The sequence below is a fragment of the Xenopus laevis genome, chromosome 1S (assembly GCF_017654675.1).
Source record: "Xenopus laevis strain J_2021 chromosome 1S, Xenopus_laevis_v10.1, whole genome shotgun sequence".
NCBI lineage: Eukaryota > Metazoa > Chordata > Amphibia > Anura > Pipidae > Xenopus > Xenopus laevis.
Window position 1 is genome coordinate 163,082,631 of NC_054372.1, and position 24,502 is coordinate 163,107,132.

The following is a 24,502-nucleotide window of genomic DNA, read 5'->3' on the forward strand; positions in this document are numbered from 1 at the left end:
ATCAGTTCTTGACATTGACTATTAATCTTGGTGTTAGCAGAGCATCTACACATGGCTCAAGTTGTAGCATATGTGCAAATATAACTCTATACAACTAACATATGTAGAAAGACATCAGCCCCTATACCAGTAGAATTTACATTCTATTTTCTCTTATAGCGGAGTCAGATTCATTAGAATCTAATTACCTCACCTGTATGATTTTGGAGTGAGTAAGGAAACCAAAGAACATGGAAAGAACTTACAAACTCCTTTGTGATAGGAACAAATTTCCAGTTGAGAATTTCCAATTTTTGAAATTTGTACTTTTTACCGGTTGGAGAATGGAAGGAAACTGCTAGAGGATAGAACCCTGAAAATATCTTGAAAATATCTTGAAAATAAACTATTTGTGGTATTTTGTGATAGGGTCCAGGATGGAATTGATCTATAACCATTAGATTGCCCCTTAGTGTGACATTTGAGAGGAATCATAAGCCCTGCTAATATTTTTCCTGTGTGCCCTAAATGCACTAAATCAACTACTTTGTGACTTGGCTTAATCCCAAATCTTTCATTAAGGATTCTGTCAAATCCCAAACCACATCCAACCCCTAATTTTCATATATCCCAAAAAATATTGACAGCAGCCTTTGCTCCAAAAAAAGTTAAAATATATCATCTTTATTGCTTTTACATAAAAATAGGCAGAAGAATCAAAAACTCATTTCCTATGATCAAGGGCACCAGAGCCAGAAATGTGTTGGGTTTTTGATCCTTCTGCCTATTTTTAATTAAAAGCAATAAAGAGCAGTATGGGTTACTGTGTATATTTTTGGTAAATATGCTGTAATTATTGTGAATGCTTGAGGATTGTTCAGCCTCCCTAAATGCAAATGGTGAGCTGGGAGCTGTATTGTCTGCTAAATTGTGTATACAAAATCATTCAGCCGAACTCCAGTTAAAAAGGCTGAATTGTGACCAAATCTGGAATTTGGTGCATCCCTAGTACCCTTGCATTAGAATAGCAGGTGGTAAACAGCAGCCATTCAGGTGTTTCTGAACTACAAATACCAACATTCTTCCTCAAAAAAAATTATAAAACCTGATATACATTAATGTTATTTTTTTCACATAATCTTGCAAAGCTGAATTTAATTTAGGTTTAGGGAATTACGTGTCAAATGATCAGAGCTGTAACTGAGCAACAGCTGGAAAGCCTCGGAATGCTGGCCCCCAAATTAGACAATCCAAAAATTGCTGTTCTAGATATCTAGTTAAATATGTCATCTCTTATTTCAATAGTCAACAAAGTTATGCACTTGTAGACAAGTCTCTTATAAGCTTCAGATTTCCTAATTACAAACACATTCATGTGTACAAGCTATGATTGAATTTGCATTAATGGATAAACAGAGCATAGGCATAAAATTCTGAGTATGATGTTAGCGTTCCTACTTTGGGAAATGCCAGATGATTTTTGCATATTGTATGTCTTCTGCTCTTACTGCAGAAACTGAAAGCCTCCGAAGCAAATGTTTATTGACTGAATGTGCCAAATCAGAAGCCAAACCTTATTTGTTATTACATAAAATTGGGATTGATGGCATAAATATCTTCATGTAATGCATTGATACTATTATTGGATTTCTCAGTAAGGGAATTTGATGGCATAACAGAGAGTTATATAATCTTCTTTGGCTACAGAAGAACGCCAACCTTAGTCATCACTATGTTGTAAGGAATCCAAGCAATCAAGTTACTATTTATATCTTTTAAAATATTTTATTAATCAGGCATAAAATGATATTCCTGTAATAAATAATTCTGACTATTTATTACAGCTAGACAGCCAACTTTAAAATGCCACCCTTTTTATTCCAAGTAACTATTGCTAGTTTTTAAGGGCCATGGAAGGGTTCATAGGTGATTTCGGTTTCAAAGAAAAAAAAGGCTAGACTTGTCAACATATGGACATACTGCAAGTATCCAATAGCTTGTTGTGGTTTCCGTAGTGATTATTTACAGATGCTTGTGGTGCACTCACCTGGTACTACATTGTTGCTCATTTTCAAATGTATTGTACAATGCAAGATGTGGTAACAGTACTTGTGTGTAGTTCTCATCTATATTAGTAGCTGTTCTACTATTTTAGTAGCTGTTCTACTATTTTAATATGTGGGTAGTGATCGGTGAATCTGTCCATTTCACCTTGCTGAAAAATTTGCGAAATGGCGAATAATTTGCAAAATTGCATTGAAGTCAATGGGCGTCAAAATAATTTTGACACGAGCGATAATTTTTATACACGAGATTATTTTGTCCTAAAGCATTAAAGTCAATGGGCATCTGAATAATTTTGAGGCGTGACAATTTTTATGAGTGTGACAATTTTGACGCGCAACCATTTGTTTTTTTGTTGCTGCGGATTTTTTAGCTGGCAACAAAATGTGGAAATAAGCTGCAAACCCATGCCTGGTGAATAAATTTGCCCATTACTATATGTGGGTATTTTTATTTATTTTGCATTTAAGTGCAATAAAAATGTTGTTGATTTTTTTCTTTTTTCAAAAATCCTATGTTATCCTGTTCATGACATATATTTTTGTGTCAGCTGACACAAAATAGCAAAAAACACTAAAAAACAAAAATGTGGACATTAATCACACAGTTTCACATTTCAGCATTTATTGCTTGGGTTGCCATTCAATGGTTTTCTATATCTATAATGGTTTAGTAGTCACAAATCATTCCATCTCTTCCCGAATACAGATGAGCTGAAAGATATAAAAAAAACAGCTTCTCGTTGTTCATGACTATAATTTCATAAACACAGCAGTCATATTAAAAAAGTATGATTGGGCACAAAACTGCTTGAAGTAATCTTCTGTTATTAGGTAAATATTCAATCATAAACCACTATAATAAAATGAATGATGCATAGCGTGTTTTTATTTTCACGAGAAACATGTAAAAGTTATACTAAATCAAAAATAGAATTTAAGCAGATACCTTTATATGCTATTAGGACAGGTCCACAAGGTACATTTGCATTTATGAGAACTGTCACAGTTCCACCTTACAGAATGTCTCCAAGGTAACTTTCTTTTCCAGTAAATGACTTAAAATATTATTAATACTGGTGACCTGTTTTTTTATCCTGGTAGGAGAATTAAAACAGCTGCTACTGAGACAGAATTCATGTTTAGTCCAGTGCCTACATAAGAATTTTGATAGGTACCAGATATCAACTGCAAAAGCATATACTCTGAATAAAGGAAATAAAAAACCCTGTCCATAAATTTCAGTCAGAGGCAAAACTAGGGTAAGACTATGAAGGAGGCTGAGTTGGTTTCTATTTAAGGAACTGTGCAGATTGTAAGGGTATAGCAAATTTAATCTACCGCAATGAATTCCTCCCCTGCTGTGTTATGTGAGCACTAATCTTCCCATAGTAAAAGTTAAAATAAATGATGGCGGTGGTGTCTTGCCACCTGAACCCTTGGGAGTCAAAACACAAAGTCGAACCTCTGATGCTGTGCAGATTATCTGATTGAAAAGAACGGCCCCTTCTGCCACTACACATAACAATGATTTTCTTTAATTAGAAACAATTTAAAAGTTTAAAGCAATCACATCACAACTGTAAAAGTAAATGATTTTTCACCATTCAAAGCAATGAAGCCGCAGCCAAACAGTTGAAAAAGGGCAGTTCTAACAGAAATGACTAACTTCATCACTACTTGTGTAGCCAGCATTGCAGGTTCATGTAACTATTCTATTTACTGTGATTTAACACACACAGAATCGACAACATCTGTTTTTCTTGCTTACAGCAAATGACCTGAACATAGACTAAGAATATTGTCAATTCTTTTGGCATGAATGTCCAAATGTATCCCCGCAGAATGGAAGATGCCCCCAAAGGATTTGTTATTATTTTAGTATACTTTGGCTCACAAATGTTTAATATATAAAATAATTGGCCCACAACACTGGAATGGATAGTTAACACTGCCATATGTTCACATTTTGTCCCTGGAAATAAACATACTTTCTTTCCATTTCTATTTCCGATAACAGCTGGGTGTGGTAACTTTTATCTGGAATGTTCTGATGCTCTTGTTGATTATCAAGACTAGCCTTATTATGGTGAAGTTTATTATGGTCTAAATGGCCTCAAGGTGGTTTTGGGCCTACATATTTCAAACACAGATAAACTGAACTGCACAATGGGAAGTGTCCTATTTGAGTATCATCAAATTCCATACATCTATACAATCATGTAAAGGTCTTCAGCATTGGGTTTAATTTTTGAGTGCATGGAAATATTTTCATCTTACTTTAATGTTAATTTGACGAGACAAGTTTTATTCCTAGCATATGTCGGCCCTATATAAATAAAGGATAATAATATCATACAGTTAATGCTGAAGTCTTGATGTTTCAGAAGAAATGTCTGCACCTCTTTATAAAGGCTGAACACCAGAAAACTTGCAGATGTCAACTCTCAAATGGGAATATGCCACGACCCCTTTCATCTCACAGTTTATACTTCAGCTTTATTATTGTGACTAGCAGTGGAGGAAGATCAATTAGTTGAAAGCAGGGGAGGTCATTGAGCAGAGGTTATTGTATCATCAATTTCATGTGATGGATTCTGAACTTGCTTGAACAATACATTACATAAAACATATCATTCCTGGTGTCTGTGGTTCATCTAATAAGTTTTGTGTTTCATTAACTTGAAGCTGAACTTTGCACACATGATATTACTCTAAGAACGGTAAACGCAAAATGTTTCTTGCAGTGGAATGAACCCTGAACTTTAGGTAATTCACTTTCTATGAGTAAACAAGAGTATATCTTTAATCATACTTTTGAAATGTAATATGATTACAAGTTTTGATGTTTCTTTCTTCCCACATTTTTTACATAACGTTTTCTTGTTCTGCTGGAAAGGCAATATCTTGTCAGAACTATTTTTCAGGTTATTTTTCTTTTTCCCAAAGCACCGGGGTGGGCTTGCATGTATAAATGCTAATTTATCATTCAAAGCACATCAGTGTCAGATGTCACAAAATGACACTTGCTAATCCTCCTCTGTTGCATGTCTGAAAATGCTTTATAATAATTAAAGAGCAAATCCATTTGGGCTAGCACCTTGGGCTACAACACTCACCTGGCTTGCGTTCAAAGCTGTCAGGTTAACTGTAGCATTATTAATTCATATCCCAGAATCCTTTTATCATAAAACTGCAGGATTCATTTCTGTGTAGTTTGGCAGGCAAACTGCATTGCTTCTATGTTTCTTGTAAACGCTATACTCCTTTGTATGTTTCTTGAGGAATGAGTGCCAGCAGTGTGTTAAAAAATAAACATGGCTGTCATAACGTCATAAATCACAGAAAATAGGTGAAAAAGGACTTGTTGCAGTGAATATATTTGTATTTTTTTTTTTACGGCTGAGTAGACATTTCTATTCTCAAGGCAGATGTAAAAATATGAAGTTCATGAATAGATGTGTTATAGACTCAACGGTGTAGAAATGTTGATGACAAAAGGGGGAAATGGATATTTTCCTGTTTCCTTATACGTGTGCGGCTTTCACTAAGGCTACTCAGTATTTTTACTCACATTTCACATCATTATTTAAAACCCCTTTTCCATTTCAATGAAAAAAATATCAACTATTCATAAAGCAGAGTTAATGTTTTAGCTTTTTTAATGTTTTACATTTTCCTAATTTTACATACATAGGTTATTTTCTTTTCTCTTCCATTGACTACCCCTGGTAACCAATGGCCATTTTATATCATGTAAAATATTATGATGTTCTTTAGACCATAAAAAACCCCAAAGTCTCATTTTGTTTTAAGACGTTGGATAGGGTGGATTTATTCAACAAAAATTTTCTGATGCTAGAACAGATAATCAAACCCACTACACTGAAATTATAACTTTGATAATAGATGCTGCTGTGTTTGTTTTACTCTGCTGGATACAAATCACTGAAATGTGAAATCACATGAGTACTTTTCATATTTTGATGTTACCTTTAATGGTGCCCTAAATTTCTCTTCATCATACCCAGTATGAGGACTTGATATTTGATATGGCAAAATAAAGCAGAATATATTAACTGTGTACAGTATATAGATTATTATTGCAAATGATGGCAACTAAACTCAGAGGAGGGTGTACGTATACTGGTGAAATTGGTACTGTGGTGGATCGGGGTGTCCACAAACAAACCAACTGTTCATATATATAGATTATTATTATTATTGCATTTACAAAGGGTACAAAAGCATACAAAATGGTAGCTACAGTAAATAATGACATACAGACAGACCAATACAGTAGGTAATAAGGCCCCTGAAGCATGGGCAATCTGTAATGGTGCAGAAAAGTAAGACACAAGGTGTAAAAATATCCAGACATTTTATCATTGTTTTCGTAGCGACCATCCATGCTAGTTTTGGAACTTCTAAAATTATGCATCTAAAATTATTTTCCATCTAGATAATACAATGGAATAATTTCTAAATCAATCCTTTCTGTGTTCACAGGTTCATGAGAGGTGATTACCACATCGATGTCTGTATCAATGACTACCTAGACGTGTTCTGTCCTCATTATGAAGACTCAGTTCCTGAAGATAAAACTGAGCGCTATGTTTTGTACATGGTGAATTTTGATGGTTACAGCTCCTGTGATCATACATCCAAAGGCTTCAAGAGATGGGAATGCAATCGCCCTCACTCCTCTAATGGACCACTAAAGTTTTCAGAAAAATTTCAGCTTTTCACACCCTTCTCATTAGGGTTTGAATTCAGACCAGGGCGGGAGTATTATTATATATGTGAGTACCTATTCCGCTGGCTTTGAATCTAAATTTCCGTTATTTCTATTTTAACTGATGCTATAATTTAGATGACTTTGGGATAATACAGTGTATTTTATAATGTGCTATTAAATATACAGTTATTCACAACCAGTAGTACTCTGTCTTTTCATGCATGTGCAGCTGTGTGTTTATTTTTAAATTAATATAGTTCAATTTAATCTATATTTAGCCCATTAAACAACAAACATAGACAATCTCTAAAGGTAGCATTAAGATAGTTTCAGCAGGCAAACTTTGCCTGGGGGCCTTATAAAAGAAAAACATCCTATAATGCATAAGCTAGATCCCACAGCTGTCTTTTCTTCTCTCAAGTCAACTGCGTTGTTTTCTGGTCTTTCCTAAACTGAGCACCATAATGAAATTTTCCTCTTTTTTTGTCTGAAAATGTCTCCTCATTGTAGGATGGTCTGCAGAACTGGTAAGCAGGTGACACTGTTGTTTAAGTTTCATTATATTAGCAGCTTAAAATTGTACTAATGTCTTGAAAAAATAATATTATAATATATCATTTATAATATAATAATATTGCAGAAGTACTTAGGTGAGCACTTTATAAATATATTTCTTACTTGATTTATTATAATTAATTGCCTTGCTCGGATGGGACTAACATAACTATACAAATCCACATCTATTATTTTTAAGAAATTTTATGTCTCATTTACTACAGTGCAACTCACCATGTTTTCCCCCACCGTGCTGCTTCATTTCAAAGAATTTCATTGTAATTGCCGACATCACAATCAGGTGCTACCCCGTGGGTGGGTTCTGGGCCAAACTCTTCCTTCTGCCCACCCCACTTTGTTCTGACTGTACCCCAGTTCTTCATTTAGTAGTTGGTATTGATACTGCTTTGCTTTGGTGACAACTTAGACGGGTGGGTCAGGTCTTGGTCTGTAGATACCAATGGCTAACTGGGTTAGTTTGGGTGTGGGTTGGGATCCAGTGGGTTCAGGTCAACTGCATTTCTTGCATGTTCAACATTAATTATGCCACTGATGGTGGTCATGGTGTTCTGTAATAAAAGATAATAAAATACACTAAGATTGCCCAGATGCAGTTACCCAGAGAAAACAATTGGCTGATTTACTTGTGACCTGTTGAAAAGCAAACATCTTATTGGGTGCTATGGGTTACTGCATCAGGGTAAATGTACTGCCTTTAATGGTGGTAAGTGTCCATTATGTACATATTTGAATGAGGCATCATTTTTGTTTTGGTGCTGGTTGGGCTTTTATTATGCTTTAAATTAAATATAATGTTGAATATAAAATAAAATACATTTTGTTTTATATTAAACCAACCAGTTCTTAAGATAATTTTGAAGACCTAACAGTTTCTAATTAGTTTATATTGTTATTATTATAGAAAAGATTCAAAGAATATTTAAATAAGAAATCAGCCATTGAGACCATTGTATTCATTAACTTCACTTTTAGTGAATTGTCCATGCTTGCTTGTCTTTAGCAGTCATTTAAACAAATAATGTTTATTACAGTTAATTCTATGAAAGCAAAAACTTTGGAACTCCTTGAAATAGCTACTGACTTATTGTAAAGCATGAGTTGTATAATGTTATGCTCCAACTAATCCTACGTTCTTGAAAAGAATGGGGTAGTGGGGTTTTCTATTAGTATTTGTCTTATAGTTTAACTGAATTTAAAATTTTAATATATTTTATGCATGAAAAAGGAAATACCATATAACTGCAACTGTGTGAGTATTTTTCAACTAGACAGAAAAATGTTGAAGTTAAGCCTCTTTTAATCCCAATACATGGCCCCTGAATCTGACCTGAGAATCAGAGTGATACTATGCTTTGGTTAACTTCTTTGCTAGGAAGACATATATTTGTGTTGTTATGGTGATCTAAGACCCTAATGGATTATTGAGGTCTGGAGAAAGGAAATCTGCCTTTGTTGAGCATGCATGTAGATCTGACATCTTTCAAAAGTAATCAAAAATTTAATCAGAATTTATATGTGTAGTACCCAATATCTTTACATCGCAACTAACCACATATAATCTAAGACCCAACCTGTGGATCTGACTCTTTAATGAGGCTCAGAACAGTAAATGGGGATCCTAGCTTGAAGGCCAATTATTTACCATTCTATATAGTCCTGGAATCTGTATCAGATAGGTGGGACATTTAAAGTTAAAACTTGTTGAAAAGAGGTTATCACATTCTTGGAAATATTGTCCCATGGCTGATTCACCAATAGTTTTATATATTTATGTATAATATATATTATATAATATATGTAGAACCTGAAAATGTGTCTTGAACCATAAAAGTCTCCAAAACCACTTATCTAAGGCATAGAAAGAATATACAGTAGGTTTGAAACTCATCATCATCATTATCTAGCAAAACAAGCTTTAACATGCCCTGATTATTTAATATTATTAGTTATACAAACATTAACTATCAGCAAGAGCTAGCAATTATATGATATATTAAATACAGTTGTGACCATCCTGTTACAATATAGTCCAAAATTAATAACGATCTAAAATGGTGGTAGGTACAGAAATGTGTTAAGCCAGAGGGTTTAGCTTTTGTTACATTTTCCATACATTTTAATGTAGACAAGAAGTGTTCCGTGACTCGCCACTAGTCTGAAACTAATTTTAGGGGGTAGTTAGCAGCCCTTTAATGATTGACTAAATAAATGTGATTTTTATTTATGTTGTGGCCGTATATTTTCTGTTTTGTCTTTCCTTTTTTAATCATTTTGTAAGCAAAGGTCGAAAATATTCCAAATGTCTTCATATCTTGGCTTTAGACCAAGCCATTTGAGCATAATGAATGAGTGTCCATTGTATATGACTCAGCTTTATTCTAATGTTTTGAAACTATGAATACATACAGTACGTTTTTTATTTCAAAGACGTCATATATACAGAATTACTAGAGAGGCTGACTACACCTTTGGTAGTTTTGGTGAAAGGAATGCTGCTCTAAGATATCACAGTGAGCATTATTTAACAATAGCTATTGCTAGATGAAGCTAAACCATATAAATTAGTATCTGTCACGTCCCTGCATTAAATGTGGAATTAGTAATCTATATTACTCATAAATGTTTTTCCAGGTTTAATAACAAGCAGACTGTCTGCCAAAGCACTTTCTGGAAGATATTTTCTTCACTAGCTGTCATAAGGAGCCAAATGGTTATTATGGACACTTTTATAAAGTTTCAACAATTTATTCGAGAAGAAAAAACAAATGCACATTTTACAGTATATTCCAGCTGAGCTCAGGGGTTCTTTGCAGGAATAATTTGTTTTATCCTTGATAAAATTATACATTGGAGGCACAAGACAATGTGATTCTTTGAAAAGAAACCTGAGAGAGGTTAATCAACAGAACCGTCAGAGGTGACTGTCTAGCCTCCCATAGAGAGCGTTCAACTACAGCATGCTTTGTGTGGCTTACATTGTTTAATACAAAACTGCTCTAAATGTTACCTAACAGAACCTGTACTTTGCTGAAAAGGGGGTAGCTTAAATTCCACACTCTTTTATCTGCACTAGCAGCAACAGAAGTAGTTTTGTTATGGTTTGAACTTGACTTTTTTTTTTTACTTACTTAAGTATGGGACTTCTTATCTGAAATGCTCAGGACCTGGGGTTTTCCAGATAACGGATTTTTCCATAATTTGTATACCTTAAGTCTACCAGAAAATCATGAAAACATTAAATAAACACAATGGGCTGGTTTTGCTTCCAATAAGATTAATTATAACTTAGTTGGGATCAAGTACAAGGTACTGTTTTAGTATTATAGTGAAGAAAAAAAAAATCATTTGATTATATTGGAGTCTATGGAAGGTTGGCCTTTTCTGCAATTACTTAACTCTGAATAACAGGTTTCCGGATAATGTATACATACCTGTATATTACTGTGCGATCATTTACCATTTTTCCCATTGAATTATTCTATTCTGTCTTTCTCTCTACCTTTTTGTCAACCTTTTTTTTTTTAAGGTTATTAATAATAACCTTATCATGGTCACAGCAAGGTCTTCTGACCTCTTATACTGCAAATAGCTCCTTATTTAACTACATATTTATAGATTTGCCACAATTGCTCTGGCAGAGAAATCTAAAAACCTCCACAAAACTCTTTAATTAATTTGCTTATAAATTTTCTGCAAAGTCTATGTAAAGATATAGGAAGTAATTACGCATGCAACTGCTTGCGCTTTGCACCCCGTCACTCACTCTGTTCAGATGAAATGTACATAATGTAAATGTACCAAATAATTCAGGGAACCCCTGTTGCAAGTATCAAAAAGTGCAGCAGAACTGCATCTAAAGAATCTGGCACAGATGTCATCTTTGACCCAAATGCCGGAAGTGACACCATCTGAACTTTAAATTGTAACTATTCTTCTGCACTTGTGCTCATTAATGACCTTTATAGTTTGCATTTTAATAACAGACTAGATATGCATAGGAACAGATCTTGTTTTCTAGACCAGGCCGGCAATTGTTGCATCTTCCCTCTTTTGTGGTTGCACCTCAATCATCCACCTGCTTGTGCAACAGGTAATAGATATAAGGAAGCCACACTATAGACTGGATGAGCAGTAGAGTTTTCAGCAATGTTAATGCCCTTTCCATTTCCCAGGGTGTACCATTAAATTCAAAGGTGTGGCCCATGTGCCCCCAGAGCATGAACATGATCTTATATATCAGAAGCTTTCCCACAAATCCTAGCATGGGTATTCTATTTCTGTAGTTCATTTTGCCTGTTTTTTTTCTACTTCTCCCTCATGCTATTGTTAAACACATGGTAATATAACAAACTGCCATTTTTTTGTACAGACTATCTTCTGGGAATTGGTAAAATGAATGTTTAATTAATGCTTGGAGACCTAAATCTCAGGATATTAAGTGAAATTTTTCTGCATTTGCTTGATCTGCATTTTCTTTAGCTGGCTATAAACTAACAATTCTACCATGGTACAAAGCCAGAAAAGAGATTTTGTCTGTGTAACAACTTGAAAGTCGTGTTAACAATCTGCCTTGATATGCTGTAAGATCCAGCCTTACCAGTCCTGACCTCTGTCTGGAAGATTAGCAAATTTTGCACCATTATAAACAGGTGTCTTAAGTTGGCCATAGACGCAATGATCCGATTGTACGAATCGAGGAATCGTACGTTTTTCAGACCGTGTGTTGAGAGTCCTGACATTTTTCAGTCGTTTGGACAGGTTAAAAGATTTCTGTCAGCTGCTGATAATATCTCTGCATGTATTGCCGATTGTACTTTTTTCAGTGGGAGACTGTCACCAGCTTTTGTTGGACATAACTTTGGTACGATTGCTGTCAGGGGCAAAACATCGGCTGATCTGTTCTTTTACTACTTTATTTGATCTGAATGGTTAGTGGCAGGTTGGGAGATGGGGAAGTCTGATTGTTCGAGGGTTCAAACGATTGGATCTTTGCATCTATGGCCAGCTTAATGCAATATTTCATAGCAGATGTGGAGAGAGTGTCAAAATGTTAAAAAAATTTAATTCCTACAGTTATGGAGATCCTACTTTTATTTTACAATTAGCAATATAAGATTATTTCTGTTGATTTTTGCTTTTACTCTTTTCTTTATTTTAACGAAATTCTAGAAACACACATTTATATATATAGGGGTGATTTATCCAAGTTCAAATTAAAATTTTTTGCACTCATCAAATTTCTGAGTTTTAGAGTAACGACATTTGAATTATGCTTTCAAAAATCCATATGTACAATAAAAAAGTGTGAAAAAATTAGTAAAGTTCTAATGTAAAACATTGGTAGTCATCTATGGCAAATGTAAACCATTTTTTTTGATGCAAGCTTTTTGAATTTGAGATTTCTCAAAATTGTACCCAATTTTTTCAAACAAAATTTTTGTATTCAAAGAAATATAGTGTAGTGAAAGCAGGAAAACCTCTTAAATAACACAAATTCGAATGTTGATACATTTGTCCATAAGGGCTGGTTGTATTCTAGATCAACTAGGTAGTTATTATGCTATCATCAAAATTTCCTGATTATTTTTTAAAAACGTATTTGTATTTATTTATCAAAGGTGATACCTATGTCATTTCATGAGAATGTGTTTGCTTTTACCAATTGAACACTATTGTTTGCTATAGGATGCAGCACTATAACGCTTCTAAATCTTTGCTCCCCAATGCTAATTCAATGAAGGGAGAAAGGATTTGCACAATTATTTTTTTCCAGTCTGGAAAATAACTGTTACTGTCACCATTCAGTAACATTTACGCACAGTTGATAAATCAGCCCCTTAGTTCTGGTTAATAAATCTGGCAGTTGATTATTTGTCACTTCTGTAGATTTATAAGCTCAGGTTCTCATCCTGTTCTGTGTTTCTATTGTGGTCCAAAAAGAATTTCAGTCAGTGAACAAATTGCCTGTTTACATGGTTGAAGTGCTATGTGGAATCCAGATGCATGGAAAATCTATCTTTCCAAAAGAGATTTTTTTTTTCTTTTCAGACCAATACATCTATTTGTCTTTCTTTTGTCAAAGACTTATCGAGCAATCAGTGTTGAGTTTTCTGGTGTGTTGAACATCTGGGGCATGAACAGGCCACAGTGCTGGTCAGCACACTAGCCATTTGTTGTTTAGTTCATATTTCATACAAGAGGTATGAGAAATGTTCAAACAGACACAGAAAGTACATTATTCCTTGGATCCAGCGTTTATCGGAAGTCTAATTTGGCTTGAACATCTGCTTTGTGATTGACTTTTAAGATCTGACCTTCTCTGTTTAATCATTTTAGACAAATAGTGCACACATCCAATTCCTCTCAAACAAATACAAATTTGGAAAAATACTTATAGAAGCTATAAGTATAAAACTATAATATGTTCTTGCTGAATTTAAGAATTTTAGAAATGGTGAGAATGCCACTAAAACTCTTGTCATTCTCCTATATATGTTTTAGACTGTTTTTTATTGCCACTCTATAATTTGTTAACATTTTATTTATATAGTGAAGACACATTTATTCTGAGATTATACATCAACCATTGCACCAGTGGTTTATAATCTAAGGTCCTGATCACATTTACACGCAACAAGGGCAGTTCTATTAGGGGTCAATATTAATAACTTAGTTTGGATCAAGTACACTGTACAGTTTTATTATTACGGTGAAAAAAGGATTTTTTTTGGATAAAATGGAGCCGATCAGAGCTTTCTGGATAACAGGTTTTCAGATAAGAGATCCTGTGCTGAATATGTCAGTGGATGCAGAGTGATGGAAACACAGTCATTTGAGTGGGCAAGTAATTAACTGGTAGCAAATCAAATTTATTATTTTTTGGGTATTGGTACAGTTTGACATAAAGTAGTGTAATTGGGTAATGCAACTAGGCACATGTATTCATGCAAAATAATAGAATTGGCACAAATTAATGTAACTGGCTGCTGAAGGATCAATTGAACCTGGCTAATATTGGGATTCCTTCACTAGTACAGGAGTGTACATGATCCTTTATCCAGACAGCTCCAAATTACAGAAAGGCTTTCTCCCATAGACTCCATTATAATGAAATAATCCCAGTTTTTAAAAATGATTTCCCTTTTCTCTGTAATAATAAAACAGTACCTTGTACTTGATCCAAACCAATATATAATTAATCCTTATTGGAGGCAAAACCAGCCTATTCGGTTTATAAATGAAATTTACATGATTTTCTAGTAGACTTAAGGTATGACGATCCAAATTACGGAAAGATCCATCATCCGGGAAACCCAAGGTCCTGAACATTCTGGATAACAGGTCCTATACCTATAAAGGTATGGTATCCATTTTCCAGAAACCTGTTATCCAGAAAGTCCAGAATTATGGAAAGGCTGTCTCCCATAGGTTCCATTTAATCCAATTAATTAAAATCTTTAAAAATTATTTCCTTTTTCTCAGTAATAGTAAAACAGTAATTAATCCTAACTGGTAGCAAAGCCAGCCTATTGGGTTTATTTAATACTTACATGATTTTCTAGTAGACTGAAGGTAGGAAGATGAAAATTACAGAAAGATCCAAAGGCTATGTATTGGTGTAATCCTGCTAAATAGTGAACCCTCGTGTCATATTCGAGGTATATCATGTATTCATCATTGTCGTTAAAGGGCATGTAAAGCCAAAAAAATAAAATACCATTTTTACTTTCTTTAATGAAAAAGAAACCTATCTCCAATATACTTTAATTAAAAAATGTGTACCATTTTTATAAGAAACCTGACTGTATGCAGTAAAATTCTCCCTTCATTTACTGCTGTGGATAGGAATTGTCAGACGGTCCCTAACTGCTGAGCAGGGAAACAATCATACTTATGAACAGCAGGGGGAGCCCACGGCTTACTTACCAGCCATGCAGAACTCAAGCAGCTTTGTTTATGATGATCCCTAAGCAGCCCAGACCACACTTAGCATGTGCACTTAGTCTTAGTCTTGCAAAGATGTTTAACAAAGTTACAAGATGGTGACCCCCTGTAGCCAACTTTGAAAGCATCAATTATTTGTTTGATTAGGCTTGTGGTGCAGTAAGTTCATGTTTATATTTAGTATACAAAATACAGCATTTCTAGCCTTATTCTATTTTAGACTTTACATAATAGATACAAGTGGCTTTAATGATACATCATAAACAATTGGAAAGGTATCATATAAAAGTATCTGAGTGAGTCTAAAAATAAAAAAAAAACTGCTAAAAGTTTAATCTCTTTAACTGTGTGGCAGCACATTCAACTTTCAAGTGCACATATTGCTTATGTGCTGTGTGTCTCTGTATCGAATTGAAAAGTCAAGTTATTTTACACATGTCAAGAGGGTTTAAGGCTCTTGTTTAGTGAAAGGATTATTTCAGATAGATAACAACGAGTGGTAAGCAGTGGATTTTCTAATAATATTCTTTCTCTGTAAGATAAGTCATATATTCTGATAAATTGAATAGCTATACCTTACGGTGATGAGTTACTTGGAACTTTTCTCAAAAGGATTTTACCATGGGGAGCTCTGTAATGCAGATTTGATTTTTTTCTACCAAAGGAGCAGAGAACATTCTAGAGATGTTACACAGTTGAAATAAGTAACTCAGCCAGCCATTATATTTTTGTTAAAATACACTAGTTTTTTTGTTAGAATATAAATTAAATGCCTTTCTCAGGCTCAAGATTACTTAAAAGTTTTTAACAATTTACTGTCATATTTTCTTTCTGGATTCTTATTGCACTTTGCTCCCAGCCCTACGCTAAATTAAATGTAACTTAACCCTCAATAAAAATAATTTTAGCACATATAACCCTAATTTGGTTACCATCTCTTTAAATAGCAATTAACCCTTGCAGATTCAGGGCCCTGAGTCCCTTTTGCATATGAAAAGTACTGGGAACTGGGATTTACAGCGCAGTGCCTCCACCTAGGGAACACTGAGGGACATTTCCACTAGGAAAAATAAAACACACACAGTTTGCAGTAAAACATATTTAAACTTTATGTAAAACTGTATATATAGTTACATAGTTAAATTTGTTTGAAAAAAGACAAAGTCCATCAAGTTCAACCCCTCCAAATGAAAACCCAGCATCCATACACACACCCCTCCCTACTTTCACATAAATTATATATACCCATACCTATACTAACTATAGAATTTAGTATCACAATAGTCTGTCCAAAAAGTCATCCAAGCCATTCTTAAAGGCATTAACTGAATCAGCCATCACAACATCACCCGGCAGTGCATTCTACAACCTCACTGTCCTCACTGTGAAGAACCCCCTACGTTGCTTCAAATTAAAGTTCTTTTCTTCTAGTTTAAAGGGGTGGCCTCTGGTACCCTCTTTATGAGTAAAAAGGTCCCCTGCTATTTATCTATAATGTCCTCTAATGTACTTGTAAACTGTAATCATGTCCCCTCACAAGTGCATTTTTTCCAAAGAAAACACGATCAACCGCTGCCACAGTCCCACACTCCACACTGGGTGGATAAATGCAGAATAAATCCGGTCAGTTCAATGTCCTTTCCCCAGGAGCTCTTATGTCCCCAGGTAGCGCTATCTGCCCCAAGGTACTTTTCCCTTTAAAAGTAGTAGCCACTCCTGTGTGGCAGGTACACGAGCAAGATCTGTCCTCACCCTAGGGAAACACACAGTGGCCAAAGTATCCACAGGCAGGAGATAGAAACTAGCAAAATACAGCCCTTTCCTTTTCCTTCTCTCTAGAAAATCCTTTCAAGCTGCACTGTCACACAGATCTGGAATTCTGGATCTCTCTGGATGCTGCAGCATGGATCCCTTTATAAGCTCTGTCGGAAACCCTGTACATTTGGCTCCAAAGTCAGGATCTCCCCCTCTCCCAAGGATGCACTGGGGTACCCAGCCAATTGGGTGGCTCTCAGCCTGTAACTGGGCTGGATGATGTCACAGACAGAAAAACAGGGGAAGGATTTGGCTGATCCCCTACACGCAGTTACCAACACTTTCCTCACTGTCAGGAAAATATTAAAAACTGGCACATTTCAGAAGAAATCTTTTCTCCAGTATTCTGAATTTTTGTGGTTGCTAGAGTCCAGCTGCAACGCAGAGCTATATCTCGTCCCCAAAAAGAAGTAGCGTGAATTTAATAAACTGTCTATGGGGGATTGATCCAATACAAGTAATTTCATGTGTTCCTATGAATATGTAGAAATGTAATTTGAGTATCAGGACCCAGCATGTTTTTTTTCAAGTGATAACTGTTTGTAACATTTATTCTCATACACAAGACATTAATATAACCTTTTCTGTTCCAGAACAAAATGCCTCTGCTCTAGATTTATACTATTTTCTATTTAAGGAGAAGGAAATTACCAAGGCAGTTTATTGCAAATAAATTAGCCACAATAGTGAAAACTAGAATGCTATATGTATTCTGTAGAATGTTTTACCATACCTGAAAAACAGCTCTAGGTCGCACTGTTTGTTTAGGATAGCAGCTGCCATATGCGCTTGGTGTGACATCACTTCCTGCATGAGTCTCTCCCTGCTCACTCATAGCTCTTGGCTCAGATTACATCAGGAAGAGGGAGAAAGGAGGGAGAGGAGCAAACTAAGCATGTTCAAGCTCATGCCCTGGAGGTTTAAGATGAAAGAAGAAAGTCTGATACAGAAGCCCATGTGTACACAATAGAAAGAAAAAATGTGGTGTATCTTTTGACAGAGGACTCAGAGCAGCATTACTTTGACCTCTCTGATAAAGCTTACTTCGTTTTTAACTTTTCTTTCTCCTTTAAGGGCCACTGGAATTCAAAATATCTTGAATCGTTTTCTTATGTTTTCACAGGATAATTAAAGGCAGTTTTATTGAAATAATTACAGATTCCCACCTTTGGGGCAGGGACAAGCTCAGACACTTGCTGGCAAACCAGAATATAATGAATATAATATAATTAACATAATTAGAGCTGAAACAATCACATTCTACTAAGGAGTGAGACTCTTCATGTATGAATAGCAAGCCAGTAAACTGCCATACTATTGCAGGGGAAAAAGTGATGTGCCCATCCCATCATTAGCAGCTATTGACAATATAGATATTAAAGGAACAATAACACCAAAAATGAAAGTGTATCAAAGTAATTACAATTACAATATCATTTACTGTTTCCCTGCACTGGTTAAAGTTATGAGTTTGCTTTAGAAACTTAATATTTTATATAAACAAGTTGCTGTAGATAAGCCCTGTAGAATACAGGTGTTTTATCTGTTATCTGCTGTTGTATCCTGTGCCTTTTCTCCATTTTTCGGACATGAACAAATTATATTTGTGTTTCTGAAGCAAACACAGTCCTTTTACCATTGCTGAGCATTATTACATTATATTTACATTACTTTGATATACTTTAATTTTTTGGTGTAACTGTACATATTTCTCTTACTATTTAGTGCATTTAATTATTCAGAAATAGATAATATAATGTTAAGCACACAGGATAGTGAGGATAGTACATGCAGTATATAGGACCTATTATCCAGAATGCTCAGGACCTGGGATTTTCCAGATAATGGATCTTTCCATAATTTGGATCTGCATACCTTGTCTACTAGAACATGATATAAATATTAAGGGGTAGACTTATTAAGGGTCAAATTGAAAATCTTTCAAAACTGTCAAATTCGAATTGTGAATAATCCAAACTTGATTCGAATTTTAAAATTTATCAAACCTTGCCACCTTAATAATTAGAATTCGACTATTTGCCACCTAAAACCTGCCGAGTTCATGTAGAAGTCAATGGGAGAGGTCCAGTGACCAATTTGAAGATGTTAGTAGCCTTCCCAACATTCAAGGTTTTTTTCAGGAGAAAAAACTTGAATTGAGTTTAGTCTAATTTGATTAGAGTTTTCAGGTCGGTAATATTAGTTGGCGTTTTAGATATTTCGATTTTTTATTAAATAACCCCCAATCGAATTTCGAGTATATTCAAATTTGTTCGAGTTAAAAAAAAATTCACATGAATTCAAAATTCGACCTTTAATAAATGTGCTTTGCTTCCAATAAGAATTAATTAAATCTTAGTTTGGATCAAGTAAAAGGTACTGTTTTATTATTACAGAGAAAAGGGAATCATTTTTAAAAATTTGGATTATTTGGATAAAATGGAGTTTATGGAAGACCATGATTAGGTGCTTTCTGGATAATGGGTATCCTGATAATGGATCCCATACCTGTACTATATTTTAATTGGAAAGTTTAAAAAAATGTAGAAGAAATAATAATAATAATAATAATAATAAGTAATAATAATAATAATATAAATAATAAGTTGTTATTGTGCCAACACCTGTAAGGATTACATCTGCTAGATAGGTTAACAGTTTTTGGGGCACTAACAGGGGAGAACCTTGCCTTGAATGACATTTTACCAGGGGCAACAAGAAGACTCTAATAATTACAAACGCATAGCATTGCACACATGGATGGAACTTTTGGGCCATGGAGCACTAAGGCAATGCTGCTGCTTGCTATGATATGATGTTGTATTGCTTAATTATGTGTACCTAATAAAAATATGTGTGATTGTAATTATAATTGCATATATTCAGGACCTATAGCAGAGGTCCACACAGACAGAGAGCTCTATCCTATAATATGTGTACAGTATATGCTTCCTCAACCATGCACTCCTTTCACTAAATGAGACCAATGGAATATTGCAGCCATTTTTTTTCTACTCATTGTTTGTAGCCTATTAAGCTCAATTTCAAATACAAAGCTCTATCTGAGCAGGCATTAATGCTAATCATGATTGTTATTTGAGCCCTAAACCCATGCCAATCAATATGTGGCTCCTTGTGGGAAGCACCATTGCATCCATTCAGCCTTCTGTGATGAATATCACACAAGACTAGGATACAGTGGAACGTCATCCAGCCAGGGCATGGCAGTTTTTCCTGGGTTCCCCTGTGGCATTTGTGGACACAACACCCCAGGGGAATAGGGCCCAGGCAGAGTTATTAATACTGCACATATCAGTGAGCTGCAAGTGATGTAATCACCACTCTCCCAAGTGGTTGCTGTCTGAATGTATCAAGTTCTTTAAATTTGGTGTATATTCTCACAAATGATAAAATGTCACAAATATAACATATTAATCTTACTGATCACAGCTTGTGAGGTTATTTGACGTGGGCAGATCATCAATAATATTCTGTTAATCTGCAGAGTATAAGTGACTTTCATTTAGAGTCAAGAAGCTAATCAATATTGTAATCCTTTAGATATTTGACACCCAATCTGCCGTACAATCTGTAACACAAGCACCTACTGTAGAAGTATAAAAAGAACAGAGGCGCCAAAAGAATAAAAGGATATAAAGGAGTTTAAAAACCAAAACTTGGTAATCAGAGGAGGCAGAAGTGGACTTACCTCCTCCAAGCAGACACAAAATGACTGTAATTAAGCAGTCAAAATTTATTAACGAACTCCAATCAGTACAACGCGTTTCACGGGCTCAGACCCGCTTCTTCAGGCAATAAACATAGGAGTTACAGCTCTGATTCGCTGCTTTAGGTCACACAGGTCAATTTCAGGGAAGCAAGATTTTCCCTAACTACAGTATTTTCGGGTTGGTGTGAAACGCGTTGTACTGATTGGAGTTCATTAATTACAGTCGTTTTGTGTCTGCTTGGAGGAGGTAAGTCCACTACTGCCTCCTCTGATTACCAAGTTTTGTTTTTTAAACTCGTTTATATCCTTTTATTCTTTTGGCGCCTCTGTTCTTTTTATACAATACTAAGTCCACCCTGGGTGGAGGGTTGATACCCTTTTTTCTATCTACAGAGAGCGACTTCTTATTCCTGAGTGGGGTCAGGACAATCTCCCCACCTGCCTTTACAGTGGTTGCCTATTGGTAACCTTGGTTTGTGAGTATATGTTATCTACTCTTATTTCATTATCCCTTACCAATACATATTACACTATTGGGGCTCTTGGTGTTCCTTTTGTTTATCTACTGTAGAAGTAGTTCTTTCTGCAAGTACAGTGCAATCAACCAGATTTCTCAGGGGGGTGGGCAGCTCTTCATGTTTATTTAGTCCGCTCTTAATCAGAGTTATAGGGCAGAGTTATAGGGCCCTCTATTTGTATATTGCAAACGACTTGGCTCATCTTAGAAACTGTGTTCAAGTGTATTTGAAAGTCTTGAAACATGTTTTACTGTAAATTCCTTGGGAAAGATCTTTACAGTGTGTGCTGTATTGCAAAAATGTGCTAGACTTTCAATTACATTAAAATCCTATAGAGCCACAAGCACAAATATGTAACAAAATCATGCTGTTCTAGCTAATGTGAGAAATAATGTCCATTTGACTTTACTGATCATTCCAGAGGTTGTTTATCTAATGGACATTTTTTTTTGGCAATAAACAGTACATTTTATATGTTCTCTTCATAATGAATAAACCCAGGCATAATGAGAGGACTGAGAGAACTCTTTTGCAAGTGAAGGTGATATTACTTTAATAAGGAACTATTTTTATGGAATCGGAACGTCACAGCAGTTCACAAAGAGCTTCTGGTATCAAAGAGCAAAACAGAGTTTTTAATAGAGCTTGGTTGTAAGTGCTTTTGTTCCAGCAGAGCTGATAGATTCATCTCCATCTGTTCCATATTCATAACAAAGAAGCTAGCTTACAGGAGGCCTGACTTCCCTAGAGAAGAATGGAAATGATCTTTTCAGCACACAATAAAAAGACCCAAGCACAGTCACTTAGACTGTGTAGAAAAGCAGAAGCAGTAAGGGCTCTTCAGCACTGCAATTCGCCTACAGTATAACATAGCAAAGTTTCAGGATATACATTTTCTGATATATAGAAATGGCAAGGCCTTTATGTTTTACTTTACAACATTTGGTGCACCACAACCGCGGTGTTACAGATTCTAGAATCAAGAAAATTATGCACAATTAAATGTAAAGTTCAAGGCAATCCTAAAGTAATCTTTTTTTCTGCCCCATCTCCTTTTACTATTAGAGCATAAACATATTCGCTGTATTATATGGTGAAGTATGCTGTTTTCTATCTCTGCTTTTATAGCCTGCAATTTCCGAAAACATCAATGGCCCGTGCGAACTTTACGACGGCTCCATATGTACTCGATAAATGAAAAATAAAGCACCAACTTCATTTTGTTTTGCAAAACTAAAAAAAAAAAACAACAAAATATTGTGATTTCTACTTAGACTGCTGAGCACCCATTAAATTCCTTGCTTCATATATATGTTCAGTATATTAAGTAGTATTATGCCATGCTCTGGGTAGGAGAAATAAAAACAGTAAAAAAAAACAATTGCTCTTATCCTCAGTTGCTTTTTTGGTGAAAATAAAAACAGCATTGTTTTTATGCATATGGTTTGGCCACAATATCTAACCCCATTATAAAATCAGCAACGAAAACTTTAATTAAATCCCAAAACACCAAAATACCAGTTTCTCTGAACATATTTATATTGTGGCTGACATTTTGGAGCAATGGAGAAATGTTTTGGTTTTTTTAATTCTATTGCCAGTTAAATGTGACTCAAGGTAAGATCTACTAAACCTGAAATGGGGAATCCAGAGATATTTCCACTAGTCCAATATTTTCCCAATTCCCATTTGTCCGATACATACATCATTTTAGCAGAATGTGTTGCAAAGACTGCCTTGAACACCTCCTTAAACCCCACTGAACTCTGAATGAATAATCCCTGAATCATATTGTAAATGGGGATTAACAATCTGGACAATTGATTCCAGTGAGGACAAAACATAAGAATTTGAATAATATTGGAGTGCAACCAAAGCTGTTAAACCTCAACATTGAACTACAAACAGTTCATAGTTTGGCTCATTTAGAAAGCTTAAAGGAAGTATAACTAAATTTTCGTCATGGAGATCGTGTATATATAGGTTGAGTTTCAGTGGGAGATCCCTCTATAGACTTGTATAGATATCTCCAAGTGTTTCACTAAGATGTACCGTGGGTTGAGTTCCCTGCTGCTCAGTTGCTCCTTCTAGTACATAAAAAATTTGTGATGTGTACTAGAAAAGTACTGATACTGTGATTAAACACATTCAATTTAAGTACAAGTAACTGACAATATAGGCTTTTTTTACTGTATCTTCCTCAACACCTATGAGTAAGTGCCCCAGCAGGCACGAAACACATTAGGTCTTGCTCTGATGTCCTAATAAATTTTTCAATTTTTTAATTGATTGATTCATTATTTTGGGGGATACTCACATTTTCCTTTTTTGAAATGTTGACTCGGACCTACACCCTAGGACTGGGGTGAATTGTGAGTATATTCTCCATGATTAACTTTAATAATCGATTTTGAATTATTAATTAGTTTTGTAGTAGTACCTATACATATACATATTTTTTGGCACCAACATAAACTATATTATTATAGATTGCTCTCTTCCTCAACACCCCAACCTTTTTCTAACATCCCTACGCTTTCATTGATATATCGCCATTTGGGGAAGTTTTATATTGTTTTTGTTTATATAAATATCATACCATTATGTTTCACAATAAACCTAGCTTGACCCATAATTAAACCGATAACATTATAATAATTATGCGCTGATTGTAGTTACATCCGATGGACTACTTCCATTCAGATATCTTCTAAATTTAGGCATGTCTTTTTGAATACATAAAACATTGGGTTTAGCACAGTGTTTTCAACAGTCACTGCCATGTAGTGATGAGAGAATCTGTCCCCTTTTTTTTTTTGCGAACAATTTGTGAGACGCATTTAAGTCAATGGCTGTTTTTACGTGCGCAACAATTTTTTTTGTTCCAAATGCATTAAAGCCAATGGGCCTTTTTTCTTATGTCCACTTTTTTATCCTAATGCATTAAAGCTAATAGGTGTTTTTTCTTATGGGTGTCTTTTCTTGGCAAATTTTTCCACTGCAAATTGTTGACGCAGTTTCTCAAGAAATTCGCACATGGTGAAATTTGGAATTTCGCCGCGAATCCATAACTGGCCAATAAATAACTGCCATGTTCTATATATTCCAATAACATATCTGTGCAAAAATATCACTATGA

General features: G+C 35.0%; 1 protein-coding gene across 2 annotated transcripts in view; it reads left to right on the top strand.

Moving 5' to 3' along the window:
• The window catches only part of efna5.S (ephrin A5 S homeolog), a 286,728-nt gene that overhangs the window by 247,495 nt on the left and 14,731 nt on the right, over window positions 1-24,502 (top strand). For both annotated transcript variants that reach the window (XM_041580446.1, XM_018244333.2), the window contains exon 2: window positions 6,552-6,844. In XM_041580446.1, coding sequence (XP_041436380.1) covers window positions 6,552-6,844 — 293 coding nt within the window. The remainder of the gene's footprint in view (window positions 1-6,551; window positions 6,845-24,502) is intronic.